General features: G+C 38.3%; 2 protein-coding genes across 4 annotated transcripts in view; one reads left to right on the forward strand and one right to left on the reverse strand.

The window, feature by feature from the left end:
* The window catches only part of LOC117997196 (protein obstructor-E-like), a 147,941-nt gene that overhangs the window by 122,295 nt on the left and 5,802 nt on the right, over positions 1 to 19,844 (reverse strand). The window lies entirely within an intron of this gene.
* The window catches only part of LOC117997140 (arrestin homolog), an 81,040-nt gene that overhangs the window by 48,665 nt on the left and 12,531 nt on the right, over positions 1 to 19,844 (forward strand). For 2 of the 3 annotated variants that reach the window (XM_069498003.1, XM_069498002.1), the window contains exons 9-10: positions 4,048 to 4,156; positions 5,420 to 5,561. In XM_069498003.1, coding sequence (XP_069354104.1) covers positions 4,048 to 4,156; positions 5,420 to 5,561 — 251 coding nt within the window. Of the gene's footprint in view, positions 1 to 4,047; positions 4,157 to 5,419; positions 5,562 to 6,403; positions 9,930 to 19,844 lie in introns of those variants that run through there. The other variant, XM_069498004.1, reaches the window with a different exon arrangement.

Consider the following 19,844-nt stretch of genomic DNA (forward strand, 5'->3'; position numbering starts at 1 on the left):
CAATTCCGGCGTGCCTCGATTGTTTACTCGCAAATTAATTTCACAAACGCCTCGAACAATTTCGTTGAAATTGAGAATAATGTTATTATATACTCAGAAATTCGAATTTATAAGACTTTTTTTAATACCTTTGAGACAAACAAAAACTGTGCGTATAGACTTCAATATTGGGGTTACTTGTGGTGCCAATGAGGTGCCATTGTGGAGTCTCAAAAAATATCAAAATAACGATTCTCGCAGTTACTAAGCTAATTGACACCGGCTCCAAAAAATATTATTGCAAATGTAGAACTATATTAACTCTTGTTACATACTTACATAATGTATTTGGTAATATATATTTTTTTAATTTTTAGTGTTTGTGGTTAGGTATTGCAGTCGGTTATTATTTTTTGTAAAAAAAATATAAGAGCAGTAGATCCTTTAGGCCGGTTTTAGTTCCGAGCTTTTATCTCGTTACAAAGTGTACAACATATTATAAGCGTGGCAGTAGGTAGGTAGGTAGAAATATCTGTCTAGTACTGAGTTAATGCAGTTTATTTTTATTTCCTTTCGGGATAAAAGCATTTTCGTGCATTTCACTTGGACGGGATTTCTGCATTTCACTTTACTTGAAACTAGATTCCTCAGGGACTTGTCGTAAAACTTGATTGACTGAGTGGAAATTATATTCCCTAAGCCAGGGAGGTTTATATTACTAGAGCGTGCAATGCCCGAAAAGTGATTTCGAGTCTCAATTATTTACTGTTTGTTTACAAGTGAAGATTTGCCTTCATCAATCACCGAAAGCCAAAATATCGTCATATATGCAAAGTCGTTCTATAATACGTTTGCAATGTTACAATTTTTTTTTTAAATAGATATAGCGAGCAAACGAGCAGGCGGGTCACCTGATGTTAGGTGATTACCGCCGCCCATGAACATTTGAAATTAATAAAAAGACTTTCATCGTCATCATTATCAAGCGACAAACGTTCACCGCTGGACATAGGTAGGGACTTCCACACGCCACCAGTCTTGTGCCGCCTGAATCCAGCGACTCCCGGCGACTCGTTTGATGTCCACCTCCACCTAGTGGGGGGTCTTCCATGACTGCGCTTTCCTAGCACCTTGGGACCCCGAATCCCATCGGTTTTTTCAAACCACTTGGAGACTTTTATAGCGCTGAAAATTATCGTAGCTAACACAATTAAATATATTACATTTTTCTTACAAAGTAAAATAAAAGCTTTTAGCCGGCGCTGTTTAAAACTAATTCTCCGGTAAAGACTCGAGTTCTACGCAAATAGAGCGACGAATGCGACTCGTAAAAACTTTGCTGCGACACGCTATTTGTCTCTATTAGGGGGAAAGCTGAAATCACTGAAATAAATGTTATAACTACGAAAGTAGTATTTGTTTGTTGGTTTGTCCTTCAACCACGCCGCAACGTAGCAACGGATCGATGTGATTTTTTGCATAGGTAGTGATCTATGATGGGGCATCGGTTATACTGTTGGGCCGTGAAAAGCTAGCAGACGGACAGACACACTTTCGCATTTATAACATTAGTATGGATTTATTTCGGCAGCTCGCATCCTTAGCTCGAATCCCTCGTTAGTATGTTAAAGACTTAGCTTCGGTTTAGCCAGTTTCCACTATAGCTAAGCTAAGCTATGCCAGAGTGAACTAGCTATGCATGAAAGTCAGATCCTGCTGTTGGGTTTGACACGCAGCCATAGCTTACCAATGGAGCACATCTCTGGTAGAATGACAGTCTTTAGAAACTAGTACATACTTAGTACTTATTTTATTTTCCAATTGTCATTTCAAATGTAAAAGCCTGTAAATATAAAATTAAAAAAGTAATTTCTAGAATATTTTGTTATGTTAGTGAATCGAGAAATGCAGAAAACTTTTCAAAGCAAATCTTTTCATCCCTCGAGAGAAAAGCTAAATAAATTGCATTAGATATTGGTACGTCCGTCGCCCACGTCTCTCTGTAACTTTGAGTTTAAAAATAAACTTAATATGATGAGCTAATAAGACCTAAGCTCCTTACTGGTTTCTGAAAAGAAATATATTATAGAGGGTCAGGCGAAACAAATTACTCCTAGGATTTTGAAAGGGACGCTAAGAGCTTTTTGCTATACTAGATAAAACAATTAGTTTTAATTAAAAAATTTACCCCTGACATATCGTGTAATCTTATGGCTCTACGTTTGATAAACCTGATACCTAGCGACCACCTTTTGGCTCCAACATAGATCTTGACCACTATTATAAGGTCTATCTACCAAGGTCGAATCTGTCTACCAACTAAATACTTACTAGTCAAAGCAAATCCATATAATGTAGAGTTCAATTTCACCCTCACCACCTAGGTACCTGGTGCACCCCACGTTGTGGCAGATCGTTAATGACTTCTTTGAGAACATCATATGGAGAACTCTCAGGCATGTAGGTTTCCTCGCGATGTTATCCTTCACCGTTAAAGGAGGTGAAAATTTAGAGGCGCGTGCCCGGGATGACCTCCCGAATAGAAGACGGACATCTTAAGCACTAGGCTATCAACCATGTCTTAATACCATACTAATGACGAGGTCTAAATTGGAACGCGCTTGCCTAGACGACGCCTATTCACTTTTGCTTTGTGGATACGTGGCAGGAAGCACGGAAAAAAAAAACTTTGAGGAATAACGTTTCGTGTGCGTAGATTGGACATCGACCACCTAAGAAAGCCAACACTCACAGTTTCTCGCTGTTCCAACACAAAAACAATTCCTATGCCAGATATCATCTCTACTGATGTTCAGACCTCCTTATAGCTAAAACCGTCTGATGTGAACATGATAACCTTCCTTACCAGCAGATTTCATATTTCTTGTGTATATTTTTAAGGAGAGCGCTGTCTACTATATTATACTTAGCTTAGAGACAATTTGTTTCTATGTACCTACTTAATTAGTGAAACTATGAGAAGTATGCAGATGATACTTGTACCTATGTTTTAGAGCAATAAAGAATTTAATTAAAATTTAAATACGATCCGCGCGGCCAGTCGGCGCGGGGCGGTTTGCATTCGCGTGGGTCCCGCCATGTCTGAACTAGCCTTTAATGATTTTTATTTTTATCTGTAAATAAACGGAAACTCTTCGGATTTTAAACATTTTTCAGTTAGCCTATTTTTGTATCTCTCAAGGCACTTTATTGCCTGTATTTTGGACATTTTATTGGCCGCGTACTTGCTCGAGGCAGGGCTGTCGGTCGGTTCAGATCTTTGCCTACTTTTATAAATAACGTTTCTTACTTTCTGTGTTGGATCGATAGTTAAAATTGCATGCTGTAAGTAAATACCTATAGCTAATTTAGTATGAGATTATAAAAGTTTTAGTTAAAAAGAAAACAAATATAAGTACATGTCTCTCAGAATGAGGTTTTCAATCGATCAGCGATCACCGATCACACCAAATAATAGGTGATAATGCAGCTTAAGGTGGAGCGCACCTGCTTAAAAGATGCCTATTGGCACTTCTTTCGAAGTTCCCAATATTGTAGCTAGTGTGGAAAACGGAAGCTGGATAGGGCATTCCCATTTCATAATCTAGCATTGTGTATGAGAAACGAGGAAACAAATCGCTTCGTACTAGTCCGAGGAATTTCGACTAATATGTAGGGGTGCAGAATGCAGACTTTTTCAATGCCGCGCCGTCCGGTAGTATCAAATAGTTTCTTAGCAGAGCCTCGGAAATATGTATATTGTAAGGCAACATTGCGCCGATGTTCTAAGCTTTGGAGCTTAGAATTGCCCAGAACGCTTGGTTGCAAATGAGTCTCTTGGCGCAATGATTTACCGAGTTCCATCTTTTTCAGCGGGTAACATAGTCAAAGGGATAGCAGTATCAATTTATTTAAGAGATTGTTTACGTACAACAGAATTAGACACACGTATTGGCGTAAAATTGGAGAAGGTGTACTGGATTTATTTAAAATTCATCTCTCTCATCGAATGTATTATTCCACAATAGCGTCCGGTTTCACCTTTGCTAATACAGATATTTTCCCCAGAGTGGAGCTGGAAGCGTGGCTGGACAAGGCCACCTACTCGCACGGGGAATCGATACTTGTTAGCGTCCTCATCTCGAACCATTCCTCCAAAACTGTGAGAAGAATAAAGGTACTGTTTACTATTATTTATTAAAACTTAAATGCCCGCGACTTCGTCCGCGTGGACTACAAAAATTTCAAACGCCTGTTTGAAAAAAAATCTTATCGGATGTCTACGATCTGCATGCCAAAATTTAGCCCGATCCGTCCTGTAATTTGAGCTGTGCGTTGATAGATCAGTCAGTCAGTCAGTCAGATTTTCCTTTTAAATATATTTAGATTAATTATTTAACTTTGTTACAAAACTTCGCGTATTACTTATACGTATGAGTATGTTCCATATACAACCCTTTTAACCAAATAAAATTAACAAATAACCATTCCATATTTGCGACCTCGAAATATGAGCAAATTGTGATATTTCATTGTATTGTTATAGATAGCATCAATCATAGCATCAGAGTGCAGTATAATAACGCATACCGCATTCTGATGAAACTGCCTAAATACTGCAGTGCGTCGGGCATGTTTGCTGACGCCAGAGTGCCCGATTATTTCGCGGTTGTTAGATCTCGTGTTGCGGCATTTTGGTCCCGCATCCGCGATTCTCAAAACGAGGTCCTCAGGGTATGCTCTGAGTGCCCTGAGAATCCCATACTGAAGTACTGGCTTGCCGTACATCGTGACAATAACCGTAAATAAAGTACGAACCTCCTATTTGGGGGCAATCTTTAATTTTAATTTAATTTAAATTTTATTATTGTATACTTTATTATTTTCATTTTATTATTATTATTTTTAACAATTGTACATTTGTATTTGTATTTACTTTTATGTATGTCCAAATGGGTTCAAGTTGCCTAAATAAATGACTATTTTATTATTATTTATTTATTATATAGGTACACGGTGTGGGTATTAAGTACTTATGCCTAATCCAATTCTGAAAACAATACTTGTCAGAAAATATTAATTTCCACGAAAATGAATTCACAGTTCTCCCTTTAATCCATTCAAAGCTTAGCGGACATCGCAAAATAATTGTTACAATGTTGCAACAATTTTCGTACGGAACTCTCGACTTAATCCCAGATTAAACGCAAAACGAAAATTAGTTTAGAGCTTCCAGGAATTTATTATTGGAAACAAATAGGGTTTATCGATTTTAATCACAGGAATAAATCAGTACCCTTATTATAAATGCGAAAGTGTGTGTTTGTTGGTTTGTTGGTTTATCCTTCAATCACGTCGCAACGGTGCAACGGACTAACGTGATTTTTTGCATGGGTATAGATAAAGAATATTATCATTAATCATCCATTATTATTTCTAGACGCTAGTCGTCCAGCACGTCGACGTCTGTATGTTCTCCAATGGAAAGTTCAAGAACGTCGTGGCCTTAGTGAAAGGGACAGGCACGCCCGTCCTCCCGGGTCAAATCCTCACGGACACCTACACGCTCACCCCTCACAAAGGTACAAAAACCCATTAAGGGTCTGCGCAAACGGACCACTTGCCACAGCCAGTTTATATTCTTCTGTACGTATTGCAGGGAGTTTCCACACACATAAAGCCAATGGCACGGTCATCGGAACAAAACACGCCACTCCACCCTTATCTCATAAATTATTTTAACGGTAGGTGCGAGTGAAAAACACAGGTCTCAATCCTGCGCGTAAAACACAACGCGTGACGAAAGCACGACGAGACCGCGATGGCAGCTTGTGAAACGCGGCTCCCTGTAAGTGTAGTTGCATATATCTACTTACAAGTAAAAGTATGAAGACGTTAACACTGTGAATCGAATTTTGGAGTCGCGTTCCATATCGTTGTGATACGTGCTTCACAACAGTCCGCTGATATTATGAAAGATACACACAAAGTGTTTGCAGCCATTTAGTGTGATATCCTGCAGTGCAGCTGCTTGTCTAACTTTAGATCACTGGTCACCACGTAAGGCTATGGCGAGTGGCCCGTTTGTGTCAAGCCTTAGGTAGTTTGTATACCTACATATTACTATGTTTTTAATTATAATAGTGAAGATATTTCTGTTATGTTTACGCCTTTGATGGTATGCTTTTGATACTAATGAGTGAGTCCCTTTCATGAAAGTTTATCTGGGTAAGCTTCATTAAATGTTATAGTTTTAGATATGAAAAGGTCAGTTACCATTTTAAGACAGTAATTAAAATTTTGAACAAAATATCTCTAATATTTTCGTTTTCTATGCAGTTAAATGGACATGCATATATACGCTTTTTTTAATAATACCAGTAGGTACTTCTTTCGATTGTTAAAGCGAAAGCTATTTTTGCAGGTGTCACTAAAAACTGGATAGCGCTAGAAGATTCCTACTCGAAATCAGGAGCAAGTCTGGCTTCAACAGTTGTATGCAGTACTGACTCTCCTGATGACCGCAACGTCTTTGCTATCTACGTATCATACTACGTCAAAATCAAACTCACACTAAGCGCTATGGGCGGAGACGTTTCAGTCAAACTCCCTTTCATTTTAACACATTCTTGTATCAACGAAGCACCTACAGATAGCGTTACCGAAGAAGCAACACATAAGATCATATTAGAAGGCAAGGAGAACAGCGAAGAAGAAGAAGACAGCAAAGCTGAGAAAGAAACGGATAAACAGAACAATAACGGTACAAAAGGAGACGAAGCTACAGCATTCAGCGACGATGCTGAAGCGAAATCACCAGAAGAACATAGATGTGTGGCAGATGTCTTAGTTAATATAGAAAATAAACTAAGTGACAGACCAAAGAAGTTTGAAGGACAAACGGAAGTGAGGAATGCAAAACCCAATGAAGAAGAACTGGATATGATTGTGAAATATCCAGGCACTGATACGTGATCCGATGAACAAAATGCTGACCAAACTCAGGAAGGTGATAAGACTGAACGCAAAATCGAACAGTCGAACGGTGGTAATGCCCTGGACCTAACAGCTTGCAAAACGGAAATCCAAAACCAGAAAAGTGGTTTTGCGGAAAATTTAAGAAGAGCAGTTTGCTGTATAGATAGAAGACGGCAGTCTTAATGTACTAGTCCCTGTAAATAGAAGAGCTATCTAATATACCAAAATGTATATCTAATTTTAAATAGATTTTATATTTTCGATGTTAAAAGAACTACGTAGGACCGTCTCTTAAACTGTCTATTAAAGTGTCAATGAAATACCAAAGTACTCGTATAAGAAACAATTACCTATTGTATAATGATGTATTCTGATTTTTGTCTTTAGTAGAACAAATTTAAGTTAATTAATATAATGAAAAAAAGGCTGAGTTCCATGCCGTAGAACTTTCGTACAGTTTAACTAATTTAGAAAGCCGTATTTTTGTCACAAATATTATTAAAGGTATTTTAAAATATGATAATATATTTTCTTATGCCAAAATATATTGAAACAAATTGACTATTACTAAAACTGACGAAGTAGAAACATTTCCCCCAAATGCCCCCAAACTAGTCATTAGATTTAATTTTATTAGTTTAAGAGTATATCATTTTATCTACATATTTAACCTAAATAATGGTAAGTTTCAGACTCAAGACCAACGTCAGCCAACATTGTATTATTTGATTAGTCGAACTGAGAGATATTCCATTCTGATTTTCTCTATCCAAAAACGTTCCTGTTCAAGAGGGGAACTTTTACTTTACCGATTATACCTGCTGAATCGGAAAACTGTGAAATTCCTACGGGAAAAATGGGAAAGGAAACGTTCTCCTTTTGAAAGGTAATGCTTTTAGAAGGAGAACGTCAGAAGAGATGACAGGAACCCTCAGTGCGATAGTAGACATGCGCATGAGTTTAGAAAAGCCCTACAATATCTTTTGTCTTTACCAAGACTTTGCTTCTATCGACGTTTGCTCTTAGTGTGACCGTACCATAAAGTGTTTGCCGAATACCTAAAACCTGAATGGTTAATACGCTTACTAAATTGTAGTTCGATGTTCACTTAAAGTTAGTTTACAAAAAGTATAGCATAAGAAAAAGCACTATTTTAAACCAAATATTTTATTTCCTACAAGTAAGAAATATTGAAGTACAGTGCGACAAGGCTCTTTTGGCGCGTGGCGAAAATCAAAACTAACGTTGCCGTTAAGTGTCCCCTTTGTTCCTGTTTGAACAGCCTTTGTTCTCCAACAGCGCCCCCCTGTCAATGTAATTCAAGTGCCAAAAGAGCCTTGTCGTACTGTACATAAATGTAGTTACCTAAACTGCCGATAATTTGTAAATAAGTTATTCGTGATGATTATTATGTTTATGTTATAAAAGCGATAGACCAAATTGCATTGACTTGATACGTGTATCCTTTTCTTATCGTTGAAGTTCAATTAATGATTCAGAGCGTTGTAACTTATGACCGAAATTAATGTTTTTTTAAAGAATATTAGATATGTTAATCATGACTAATATTCCCCTTTCCCCTCCAACTAAGCGTAAAGCTTGTGCTAGGAGTAGGAACGACAATAGTGCAACTGGTGGGGTTTGAACTGCCGACCTTCCGGATTTTAGTCCACTCCTTAAACCGTTGAGCTATTGAGGCTAGTTAATGTAATCAATCTATCGGTAATCTGTCGATAGTGACGTTGTTAGTTGTCAAAATAGACCATACACATTTTGACAAATAACCACGTTGCTAAGTACTTATCGACAGACCTCGCGACTTCGCGGGGAATACACAAATTTCAAACCCCTATTTTATCCCCTTGGGGGTTCAATTTTCAAAAATATTCATGAAAATATATCACAGACAATTTAATCAATTAGTAATAAAACGTCCCCAAAAGAAACATGTATTTTTCGACATTACTATTCAGATATTCAATAAAAACAATGCATATCCTGTAACATTCTGTAAGTATAGTTCAGTAGGAATAAATGAATGCAAATATTTATTTTCAATTGCACAGAATGATTTAGGTGCGTTAAAAGCATTGTTATTTTTTTAAGCACTAGAATACAGCCAGTATTTTTATTAAATAGTTAGTTTCCATCAATTCTATCGCAATCTTCATTACATTTTTCTTTATGGGAAATTTCCATTTTGGCGAATATTCTGATTTGTATAATTCTGTTAGTCATTTTCAAATAGTTCATTTCATTGTTTTATTTGAAGTTTACTACGCGTGACCGATGTATGAAGAATTTAGAGTTTTACTCTATCCGCGGAAAGAATTTAGTATAATAGCGCTCTCTCTGTTACGTAATCCCATACAAATAATAGAGGCAAAAATCTCAGTGGGTGCTAACCATTTTGAGGCACCAACCAATCACAAACGAAACAAATTGAAAATGAAACCATGTTTTCTAATAATTGAATTTCGAATATTTTTGAAAACATGTTTGTGATTGGTTGGTGCCTCAAAATGAGATTTTTGTCTATTATTTGTATAGGATTTCGTAACAGAGGGAGCCCTGTACTAAGTTCTTTCCGCGGATAGAGTATATATTCACTGGTCAATCCACATATAGTCCGTACAAAATGACTTTTGGGCCATTTTAACACTATGGGTCACTGTCATGTGAAAAGTACGGTTCACCTTTAAAATAAGGACAAAAATCCTACTTTCGACATGAAATTTGACACAAAAAGTTAAAATGGCGCGTGAGAAGTCATTTATTACGCATGACATACATTAATTATTATTTGCTACCTAAGTTCACCTACATTCTATAACTGTTTTATATACTTAGCACAAATCTACCTATTGAAAGTTGTTGTAAATAGCTATTGAAACATCACATTTGTTATCTGCTTTGGTTTTAAATTGTATATTAAATATGGTGTAAATTTAGTGTAAATAAATATTTTGGAATGTGTATTGCTTTTGTATTTATGACAAAACTTTTTCTGACTCGCAGTGGAAAATTAAAATAGAGGTAAGTAGTGGATTTACATTTAAAGCTTTAAAAAATATTATACACAGCTCAGAGATTGAATTTCAATCTTTTTCTTTAAACTCGTAATTAATACAGTAGGTTAGGTTTATTAGCTATAAGGAAATAAAAGGTTTACCTACGATTTGATTAAAATTCAAATAATAGGTATATTAGGTAAACAATAAAATTATATTCATTTTTTACACGTTTTTATTATAATATCAGTAAGTAGTATTCATAGAGAAAAATGGGGAAAAGATTCAGTATTTTTCATCTCCATTTTTCTCTCTCAAAACTAGGTAAGTACCTATATTACGGTAAAAATATTTCATAAATTAACATAATTTTATTGTTTAAGATTGACGAGCGACATTTAAAATCATTGCGTGTTAAAAGATTCTTCTTCTCATTTTGCTCTAAAAAAGATTCTTTCACAATCATTGAAAATGTTAGAATGTAGAGAGAAGAAAAATTAGCTAACCACAGCGCCTAAAATAGGGAAATTCATACTAACTTTGGTAAGTATACTTTGTTACTAAGAATAATGATTTCATCTCTAAATGAATCAATCATAATATCAATTTTGTTTGAGCGTATAATATTAGATATGAATTATGAATATAACAGGTCGGTGTCTGCTTACCCATAAATTATTCAACACCTTTCAACTGTTATTTATCTCAATGGAATAATAAATCGATTAATGGGAATAATGTTGTCTGTTTTCTTTAATTACTTAATCCATTTATCTTGTCTTTCATTTCTTTGTTTACTAGTTTACTGCCACTCAACACTAAGGAATGATGATTAAAATGAGCGTAGGTAAATCCATATAATTTAAATGATCTTTTCGATCTTTTCGATCTTGTCCCCCCTTCACCATTTTACCACCGAACCGCAAGACGTCGGGCGAGTTTCCATCCTTATGTCGTCGACATTCCATCTACACGCACGAAACGTTTTGCGTCATCATTCCTCATACGTATGGCTAAGGTTTGGAATACTCTTCCGCGATATGTGTTTCCTACCAATTACAACCCGGGTATCTTTAAAACAAGAGTGAATAGGCATCTTCTAGGTAAACGCGTCCCATCTTAGGCCACATCATCACTTCCCATCAGGTGTGATTGTGGTCAAGCGTACACCTATAATGAATTTTTAAAAAAAAATGATCATTAACCCTTGGTTGTTTCACTACCGAGCAAGGTTTCAGAATGAGAAGGGTTTGGCACTAGTCCACCTCACTGCACACACCTTTGAGAATATTATGGAGAACTCTTAGGCATGCAGATTTCCTTATGATGTTTTCCTTCACCGTTAAAGCAAAGTGATATTTAATTGCTTAATTATTTTTTTACTATCGAATATGCCAACAAATGAGCCAGCCCTTCTGTCACCAGATGAGGCTATTCATCATCAGCCTGTGGACGTCCACTGTTGGATATAGGCCTTCCCTAAAGAGCGCCACCACACCCGGTCCTCAGCCTTCCGGATGAGGCTATTAATCGCGGTGAAATGTCTCGTAATTTTTTTAGCACTAAGACTCCATGGCCCCAGGGTCTCCACGGCAAACCGCACAAAAATGTAACTCTCTATAAGAGAGGCATACTTGCGCCGCTTGCCGTTTTCAGCTGTTTCTGCCCGGTCTTGATGCTGTCTTTCTGATATGACACGGGGCCAATGTGTCAACGCAAGTTGTGTCCCACATTAGCGCCCGTCCCCGTTCCCAGGGAACCAGCGTCAACCCATCAGGTCTCTTGCCATCATCCTGACTAATCCCTGCCGGCTCAATGAGCGCAGGAATATCTATGGTGGCAAGAGCTCTTTTAATCGTATCGTTAAAATTAAAAACCGCACATAGCTCCGAACAGTTGTGCAGTGAACAGTGCGTAGGCGGGATAAATCCCCCAACCCCCCGAATATGAGGTCGCCTACAAGTCGCCAGAGAACAGATAAAGGGCCAATAGAATATGCCCACTCAGGTATTGGAATACTTAGGTAGGTAATATTTTCATGACCCTATAGTTTTTCAGGAAACATCTCTATCACGATTGGTTTTCGGTATAACAAAAACTGTCCTAAATGCTAACCCAAAGGGTATTTCCGTATTATTTCGACCATATTGACAACAGAATGTTGTGTGGCATTACAATTTCCGTTCGCGGTCATTCCATGGCGTGTAACAATCGTTTAGATTTCCGGTGACGTGACGCAGGAAATGCGAGGGGGATGTTCGAAGTTCCGTATTCTACGTTTCGGCTAAGTGTGCCATTAGTCTTAAATACAAAATGGGCCAACAGCGATCTAGGACCATTAGTACGACACCCTTTTTAAATAAATATTTTTTTATTACTTAGATTACAAGTTAGCCCTTACTGCGATCTCACCTGGTGATAAGTGAAGATGCAGTCTAAGATGTTAGCGGGCTAATTTACGTGAGTAAAATCTGTACTATTTACTATGGATTCTAAGGTAAAAGGCGAGACTAAGTACCTAGACTCATTTCAAAAAAGTACTTAAAATCGACTCAACCCACGGTCTGTAAAACGTTTAACTTTGCGATGTAAGACTCGCTGCAGTAAATGAAATTTAAAATAACTGTAACTCGGTGGGAACCGCAAAAACAAGTTTAATACAATTTATTTAAGTCTGAGCATACTTGCAAGTTGTACAAAGTCAGCGATACGTGAACGGGAAGTTTCTACTTAGTTTTCATTTAGAATGGATTCTTTGAAGTGTAAACTAAAGTTGGAGTCCCGAGGCGGGTTGTCAAGTACAGATCAACATTTACGTACCTATTTCTACAAATGTGTTTGGGGAAAATATTTATAGGTAAGTGTATAGTATAGTAGTTTCCATAAATTTCACCATCACCACCTGGGTGTCTGGTGCATTTCGACAGTCCATTGTGCCAGATCCCTCTTTCCATGCACATGCAAACTGTGGAGTCAACTCTCATCGGCGGTGTTCCCACTAGATTACAACTCAAGGGGTTATTCAAGGGGCGGACCAACAAAACCCTGAAAGGCCAGCAACGCATCGGCAGTTCCTCTGATGCTGCAAATGTTCATGGATGGCGGTATTCACTTAACATCTGGTGACCCGCCCGCTCGTTTGCTCGCTATCTCTATTAAAAAAAATTAAACCCATACCCCTGATTGGTTTCTAAGCAGCATCATACTGGAACCGGGAACGCTAAATCGCTTGGCGGCACGGCTTTTACCGGTAGGGTGGTATACCTGCCACGGCCGAAGCCTCCCACCGGACCAGAGTCAATTTAGAAAATATGAATTCCCGCACTGCCCCTGCCGAGTATCGAACCTGGGACCTCCCACTTATAAGACCACAGCGTTCACCGCTGCGGCAGCGAGGTCGGAGGGATTTGTGAAGTGTTATATTATCGTAGGGTATCCCAAACCAAATCACTTTACACCGTGGCGTGGGTGGTACCTCTCTCCTTCTCCTGTGTCGTTACTCGTTATACCACAATGTACTCATGTGGTTAGGTATACATATAGAAAGTCAAAAAAAATCCCACGGCATTTTCGAAAAACTAAATCCATGCCGGTGGTTACCGACAAAATTTCAACGCAATGGGACAATTATTATTGGTAGTAGCCGTAAAATTTGTTACTTTCGACGGAATGGCAAGAGGCAACATATTATACGAACAAGTAAAACTAATAAAAAGCTTTTATTAAAAACTAGCTTATGCCCGCGACTTCGTCCGCGTGGACTGCACAAATTTCAAACCCCTGTTTTACCTCTTTAGGATTGAATTTTCACAAATTCTTACTTACTGGATGTCTACTGCTATCTGCATGCCAAAATTTCAGTCCGGTCCGTCCAGTAGTTTGAGCTGTGCGATGATGGATCAGTCAGGCAGTCAGTCAGTTTTTCCTTTTATATTGAAAAAGATACATTCAGTATTACGAGATTTCTATCAATGGCCGTATGAAAACAGATGGATGGACGCAACGTAAGAGACAATCGCGCGTAATTGAGGGGTTTTATCCGTCATTTGTTATCTAAATCCTGGGTTTAATACCGTGACGTATATGTCTGTCGGTTGCCGCATGGATAAAGGACGTTTATCGAAAGGTAATTTATGAATTATTATATAGTATTACAAAAGAGTTAAGGTTCCCTAACTACTAAAGCCTACTACTTAACTAATTATGTAGTTTGTTGTGGGCCTCAGACCTGGGCGCGTTTGGAACCCTCGTAGCTGTAGTTAAGTTTACGTAATTAATTTATAATTAATTTGTAATACATCATCATATTAGAAATTCAACAACTGACAAACAAAAAGAGTACGGTACTAATTGAAATACCTAAATGATTTAAATTATTCCGTTCCGTTTTTCCTTTTGAGGTACGGAACCCTAAAAACGATAGTCTGTAACAACCCGTAGAGTTACAGAGTAAAACATTAAAAAATTAATAAAAACTTCGTGAACAGTTGTCTTAATAGTGGAAGAATTCGTGAAAAGAAACAAAATGAGATTTCGGTACATTAAACGTCACATTAACCTATTTCACGGAGCGACGCCACCGATCCCATTCCGGGTCGCTTGTTCCTTTTATTTTCAAAGTTTTCTAATTATGTACCTACCTACCTTTTTATAATCGTACTAGCTGATGCCCGCGACTTCGTCCGCGTGGATTTAGGGTTTTAAAAATCCCGCGGGAACTCTTCAATTTTTCGGCATAAAAAGTAGTTTATGTCCTTTTTTGGGATGTAAGCTAACTCTTTACTAAATTTCATCAAAATCGGTTGAACTGTTGGGCCGTGAAAAACTAGCAGACAGACAGAAACACATTCGCATTTATAATATTAGTATGGATTAGTTTCAGCAGCATTTTTGACTTCATTACATTCACGAAGATAATAATAATTAGTTACAAAATATCTACCCGCTACCATGAGATATGTACCTATACCTACCTAGTACGCGACAGGTCGAGATAGCAATCAAGGTGGGGATGCCACGCACACACGCACAGCCCCCGCGCTAACCCGCGTGCGGGATAGTGCGAGTGACGTGCGGGCGTGCAAGGCGTACGTGTCGTTTGGATGACAATAGATGCCATTGAACATCTCTGATAGTAAAAGTGGGAGGTGAACATTGGAACTCACTGATGATGTGTCATTTAGCATTTAGATGACATTGAGCATCTCTGATGAGATGCGAAGGGAGGTGAACATAAAGGTAAAAAAATAGATACCGACTCGAATCAAAATGCATTCAATACTATTCTTATATCAATATTTAAAAGCTGTAACGCCACAAGAACAATCAATATTTTCTACTGTAATACGCAATAAGTTCAAAATGGCGGTAACTGCGACGTCCGGCCTCGCACGGATATTGCATTTTCACCGCCAGTGATGCTTTTTCATCTCACAATACGGCGATCGCGGGCACGTTTCAGCAAATCCCCTGTTGCCTCGGGCGGTGCGGTGAATAATGAATTTGCAGTTTCATAGAGGCAGCTTAAAGGTCGCACAAGGGAGAACTCGCAGATGCTACAGACGGTAATAAACTGTTCATTACAAATCCATACTATCCATACTTCCATACTAATATTATAAATGCGAAAGTGTGTCTGTCTGTCTGTCTGCAAGTTTTTCACGGCTCAACCGTTCAACCGATTTTGATGAAATTTAGTAAAGAGTTAGCTTACATCCCAAAAAAGGACATAAACTACTTTTTATGCCGAAAAATTGAAGAGTTCCCGCGGGATTTTTAAAACCCTAAATCCACGCGGACGAAGTCGCGGGCATCAGCTAGTTAATTATAAATGCGAAAGTGTGTCTGTCTATCTGCTAGCCTTTCACGGCCCAACCGTTCAACCGAAATTTGGTACAGAGATAGTTTGCATCCCGGGGAAGGACATAAACTACTTTTTATCCCGGAAAATCAAAGAGTTCCCACGGGATTTTAAAAACCTAAACGCGAACGAAGTCGCGGGCATCATCTAGTTAGTTATAAAGTAAAAGATGAAGAATAATCTTAATAATATAAAAGGAAAAGGTGACTAACTGACTGACCGACTAACTGACTGAAAGCAGCGACAAAGACAACGCCACTAACGTGGTCTCAACCGAGTCCATCTTGCAACTGTAGCGTCCACCGTAGTGATTAAATTCCACAATTGGCTTTACAAGCTTTCAATACTAAGTCACTATACATCGCACTACGCCGCAAAGTGCCGTGCGGAGACAGCGGCTGCTTTGTAAATCCATATAAAATAAAACGCGCGACTGCAGCGCTACACCCGCGCTGCGGCCGCGCGAATGTTCATCGATCACATTTTTTTTTTAAATATTAGCCATGTTAAAATGAATAATATTCCCCTTTCCTCTCCAACTAAGCGTCATGCTTCTGCTAGGAGTAGGTAGGACAATAATGCAAGGGACGGGGTTTGAAACGTCAACCTGTCGGTTTTCAGTCCAATCCTTTACCCGTTGAGCTATTGAGGCTTAATAAAACGTATCTATTATTTGTTACTAATTCTTATGAGTAATATTATGTCATCAATTAATTATTATTTGATTATTACTAAGCATTCCCAGTTACAAAAAAAAACAGCCATTTACATTATAGGGAAATAGAAATCTAGGCTCGCGACTCCTACGCCTTAGGAAAGTCGGAGAGATTATTGAACGAATTAATTAGTTAGGGAATTAGTAATATTTTATAATAAAATCCACAGTAATTTTAGACTAGGCCTATTATGTAATTATATGGATTTACAAAACAGCGCGGCCCCGGCGCTTCACTTTGCGGCAGAAGCGTGCCCTAAGATGTTTGTATCGATGCTTATCGCGATAGTAAAGATGATAAATCATTATTAAGGCGAGTCACCGAGGCTAAGCGGAAAAAACTGGTTTGCTAGATCAAATGTTTTAGGTATTTACTATTAAATAATGGCCTTGCTAAAAATATACAATATACCTAAAGACATTGTGGCTAATTCCATTGTACACAATCTCTAAACTAAACTAAAATGACACGTCTAAATCTATTGCTATCCCTTTCATAATGTTGCTTGCAGAAAAGGATAGGACCTGTTAATTTAGTTTAGTTTAGAGATTGTGTACTAGAGAATCGGCCCCATTGTCTAAAGAATATGCTACTTTGATACACAATAGGAAGTACTTACAAATAAAATCTTGAAATAAGCCGAAATAAAAGTCTAAAACGAATTATTTAATACTAAAATTTCTGACTTGGCAAATAATTTTATATGGAAATATTTGTCTTTAAGTACTACCAGAGATCCTGCTAAATTTTGGTTTTCAACAGGACTTCTATAATTTATTAAATTTAAATTTAACGTTTGATACACAGAATTTGAACGTTGCCAAGCGGTTTACTTCAAAGCCGCGCTACCCGCCTCGGTGACTCGCCTTAAATGGGCGAAGGTTGCAGTATTGCGATTCGCGACTGTATCGCTACTGAAGCGCAGCAATAAGTCGCTGTGGGCACCCTCCCTACTGCCTCCCTAACAAATATGACGTACCTATATTGTAAAATACGCAAAAGGTTGAGATGGCAATCGGGGTGTGAGACGGGGGGACGCCCCGTACACCCGCACGACACTCGCACCGAGTAAGCGCGGGGGCTGTGCGGGTTGGCGAGGCGTTTCCTTCCCGATTACCATCTCAACCTGTCGCCGACTATAGTTATTATTCCATTACTCAAATTAAATAACATGGCATTATTATTGCTGTACACACAATTTCAGGAACACGGCAATTTATTTCGACAATAAAATGGTACACGCTGGATTATTTCCCTACCTGAGGCCGACCAAAATTGAAATTCATATTTAGTTCTGTTTATGGCTTCACTAGAGAGTGCACCGTGCAATATTATAGACTTCGCCGGTGCCTAGATATTGATTTTATCGTGTAGGATGCTAAGAAAAGCCAAAAATAATAACAGAGTCCTTTTGATTCGATAAACAGTGTATTCTTCGTCCAAGCATGCTTCTGGTTATCCGGGTACGGTTCCTATTGAATAAGTTTTTTCAGTCCTATTCAGAATTTCTCGTCTGTTGCCCAGTTGTGGACACAATACAAACTCAATATAGATATAGTACGCGACAGGTCGAGACGGCAATCGGCGTGAGGACGCCCCGTACACCCACACAGCCTCCGTGCGGGACATTTCGGCTTTCTAGGGTGTTGTCTCTGCCAATCATACCTATATGACGTTTTGTCGGTCTCAACGACAGAGACAGTGCTCTACAAATCTGCTATCCTCTAAACGTTGATGTACATTACTTTCGGCCGCGTACTGTATCTTGTAGTGACCTTCATAATATTATTGGGACATGTTTTCCCTTCCATTCATATGACGTCATTCCAATAACGCCGAGTGCGGATTCATGTAAGCAAACCTAGATTCCCAGTGGGGGGCAAACATGCTTAGCATTGTACGCATAGGTCGAAGTGGCAATCGGGGTGGGGACGCCCCGCACACCCGCACAAACCCCGCGCTAACCCAGTGCGGGTTATCGCGGGTGACGTGCGGGTTTGCGGGGCGTCCCCCCGCCTCATACCCCGATTGATACCTATCTGCCATGTAGGTATCATGTTTAATTTAATTAAATAAAAATAAATGTTCCTACTTGTCACTTAATACTTAGTAAATAATAATGAATAGTAAAGACAGTAAGTTTCTGAACGTTACATTATCACGTAGTATTTTTAATAGAAAGAAAAAAGTAAGTAGGTACGCAACCATAGACGACAGTTCGTCATGTTCAAAAGTCAAAAGTCAAATGATTTATTCAAAATAGGTAGGTAATTAATAACTCTTTTTGATGGTCAGATGTTGGATTTCTAAGATATAGTGGTGATAATTATTACGCAAACTTAAAACTAAAGCTACGAGGGTTCCAAACGCGCCCAGGCGTTCGAATTTCAACTCGTACTTTGCGCCCTAGAGAGCAAAATTACCACTTTCCACTCAGATTTCAAAGAGCAAAAGGATGGTTTCCGAGCGAGTGATATGATAGTATATTTTTATTCAAGTAAACTTTTATACAAGCCGTTTCAACCGAGAAGAACCAGCAATAAATATTTTGTATAGTGCACAAGTGTGTGGTAAGTGGTAACAGGGCATTTCACCGTTTTAATGTGTCCCGGCCCTTACTTAGTGTCCTAAGTACATATCTACTTGAAAACAATTGAAATCGATATCTATTAATACTCCTAATAATATTGGTGTTAGATAAAGACTTAAGATAACACTTAACCCCGAAACTATGAGTATACTACGAGTATCTTATTAGGGTCTTCGCTACTATTACGGCTGACTTTGTTTTGGGCTCTTCTCAGACCTGGGCGCGTTTGGAACCCTCGTAGCTTTAATTTTAAAAGCTCGCATAAAAATTATCATCTTACAAATGCAACAACTGACTTTCAAAAAGTGTAATTTATTACGAATATGAATACGAATTATGAATTAGGTTTTTAAAAGTCCCGTGGGAACTCATCAATTTTCCGGGATGAAAAGTAGCCTATGCCCTTCCCCGGGATATAAGCTAACTCTGTACCAAATTTCATCAAAATCGGTTGAACGGTTGGGCCGTGAAAAACTAGCAGACAGACAGACAGACAGACAGACACACTTTCGCATTTATAATATTAGTAGGTATGGATTTTGAATAAACCATTTGATTTGATTTACCTTCGGTGTTAAGTATATTAGTAGGTTGAGTTTATTGTCAAACGGTTCAGCAACCTTCCAGTAGCATACCTAATCAATAACACATTAACACTTGAATACAGTGTTCATATAAATATTTAAATTTGCAATATATGGCTTTTATTA

The sequence above is a fragment of the Maniola hyperantus genome, chromosome 4 (assembly GCF_902806685.2).
Source record: "Maniola hyperantus chromosome 4, iAphHyp1.2, whole genome shotgun sequence".
NCBI classification, from domain to species: Eukaryota; Metazoa; Arthropoda; class Insecta; order Lepidoptera; family Nymphalidae; genus Maniola; species Maniola hyperantus.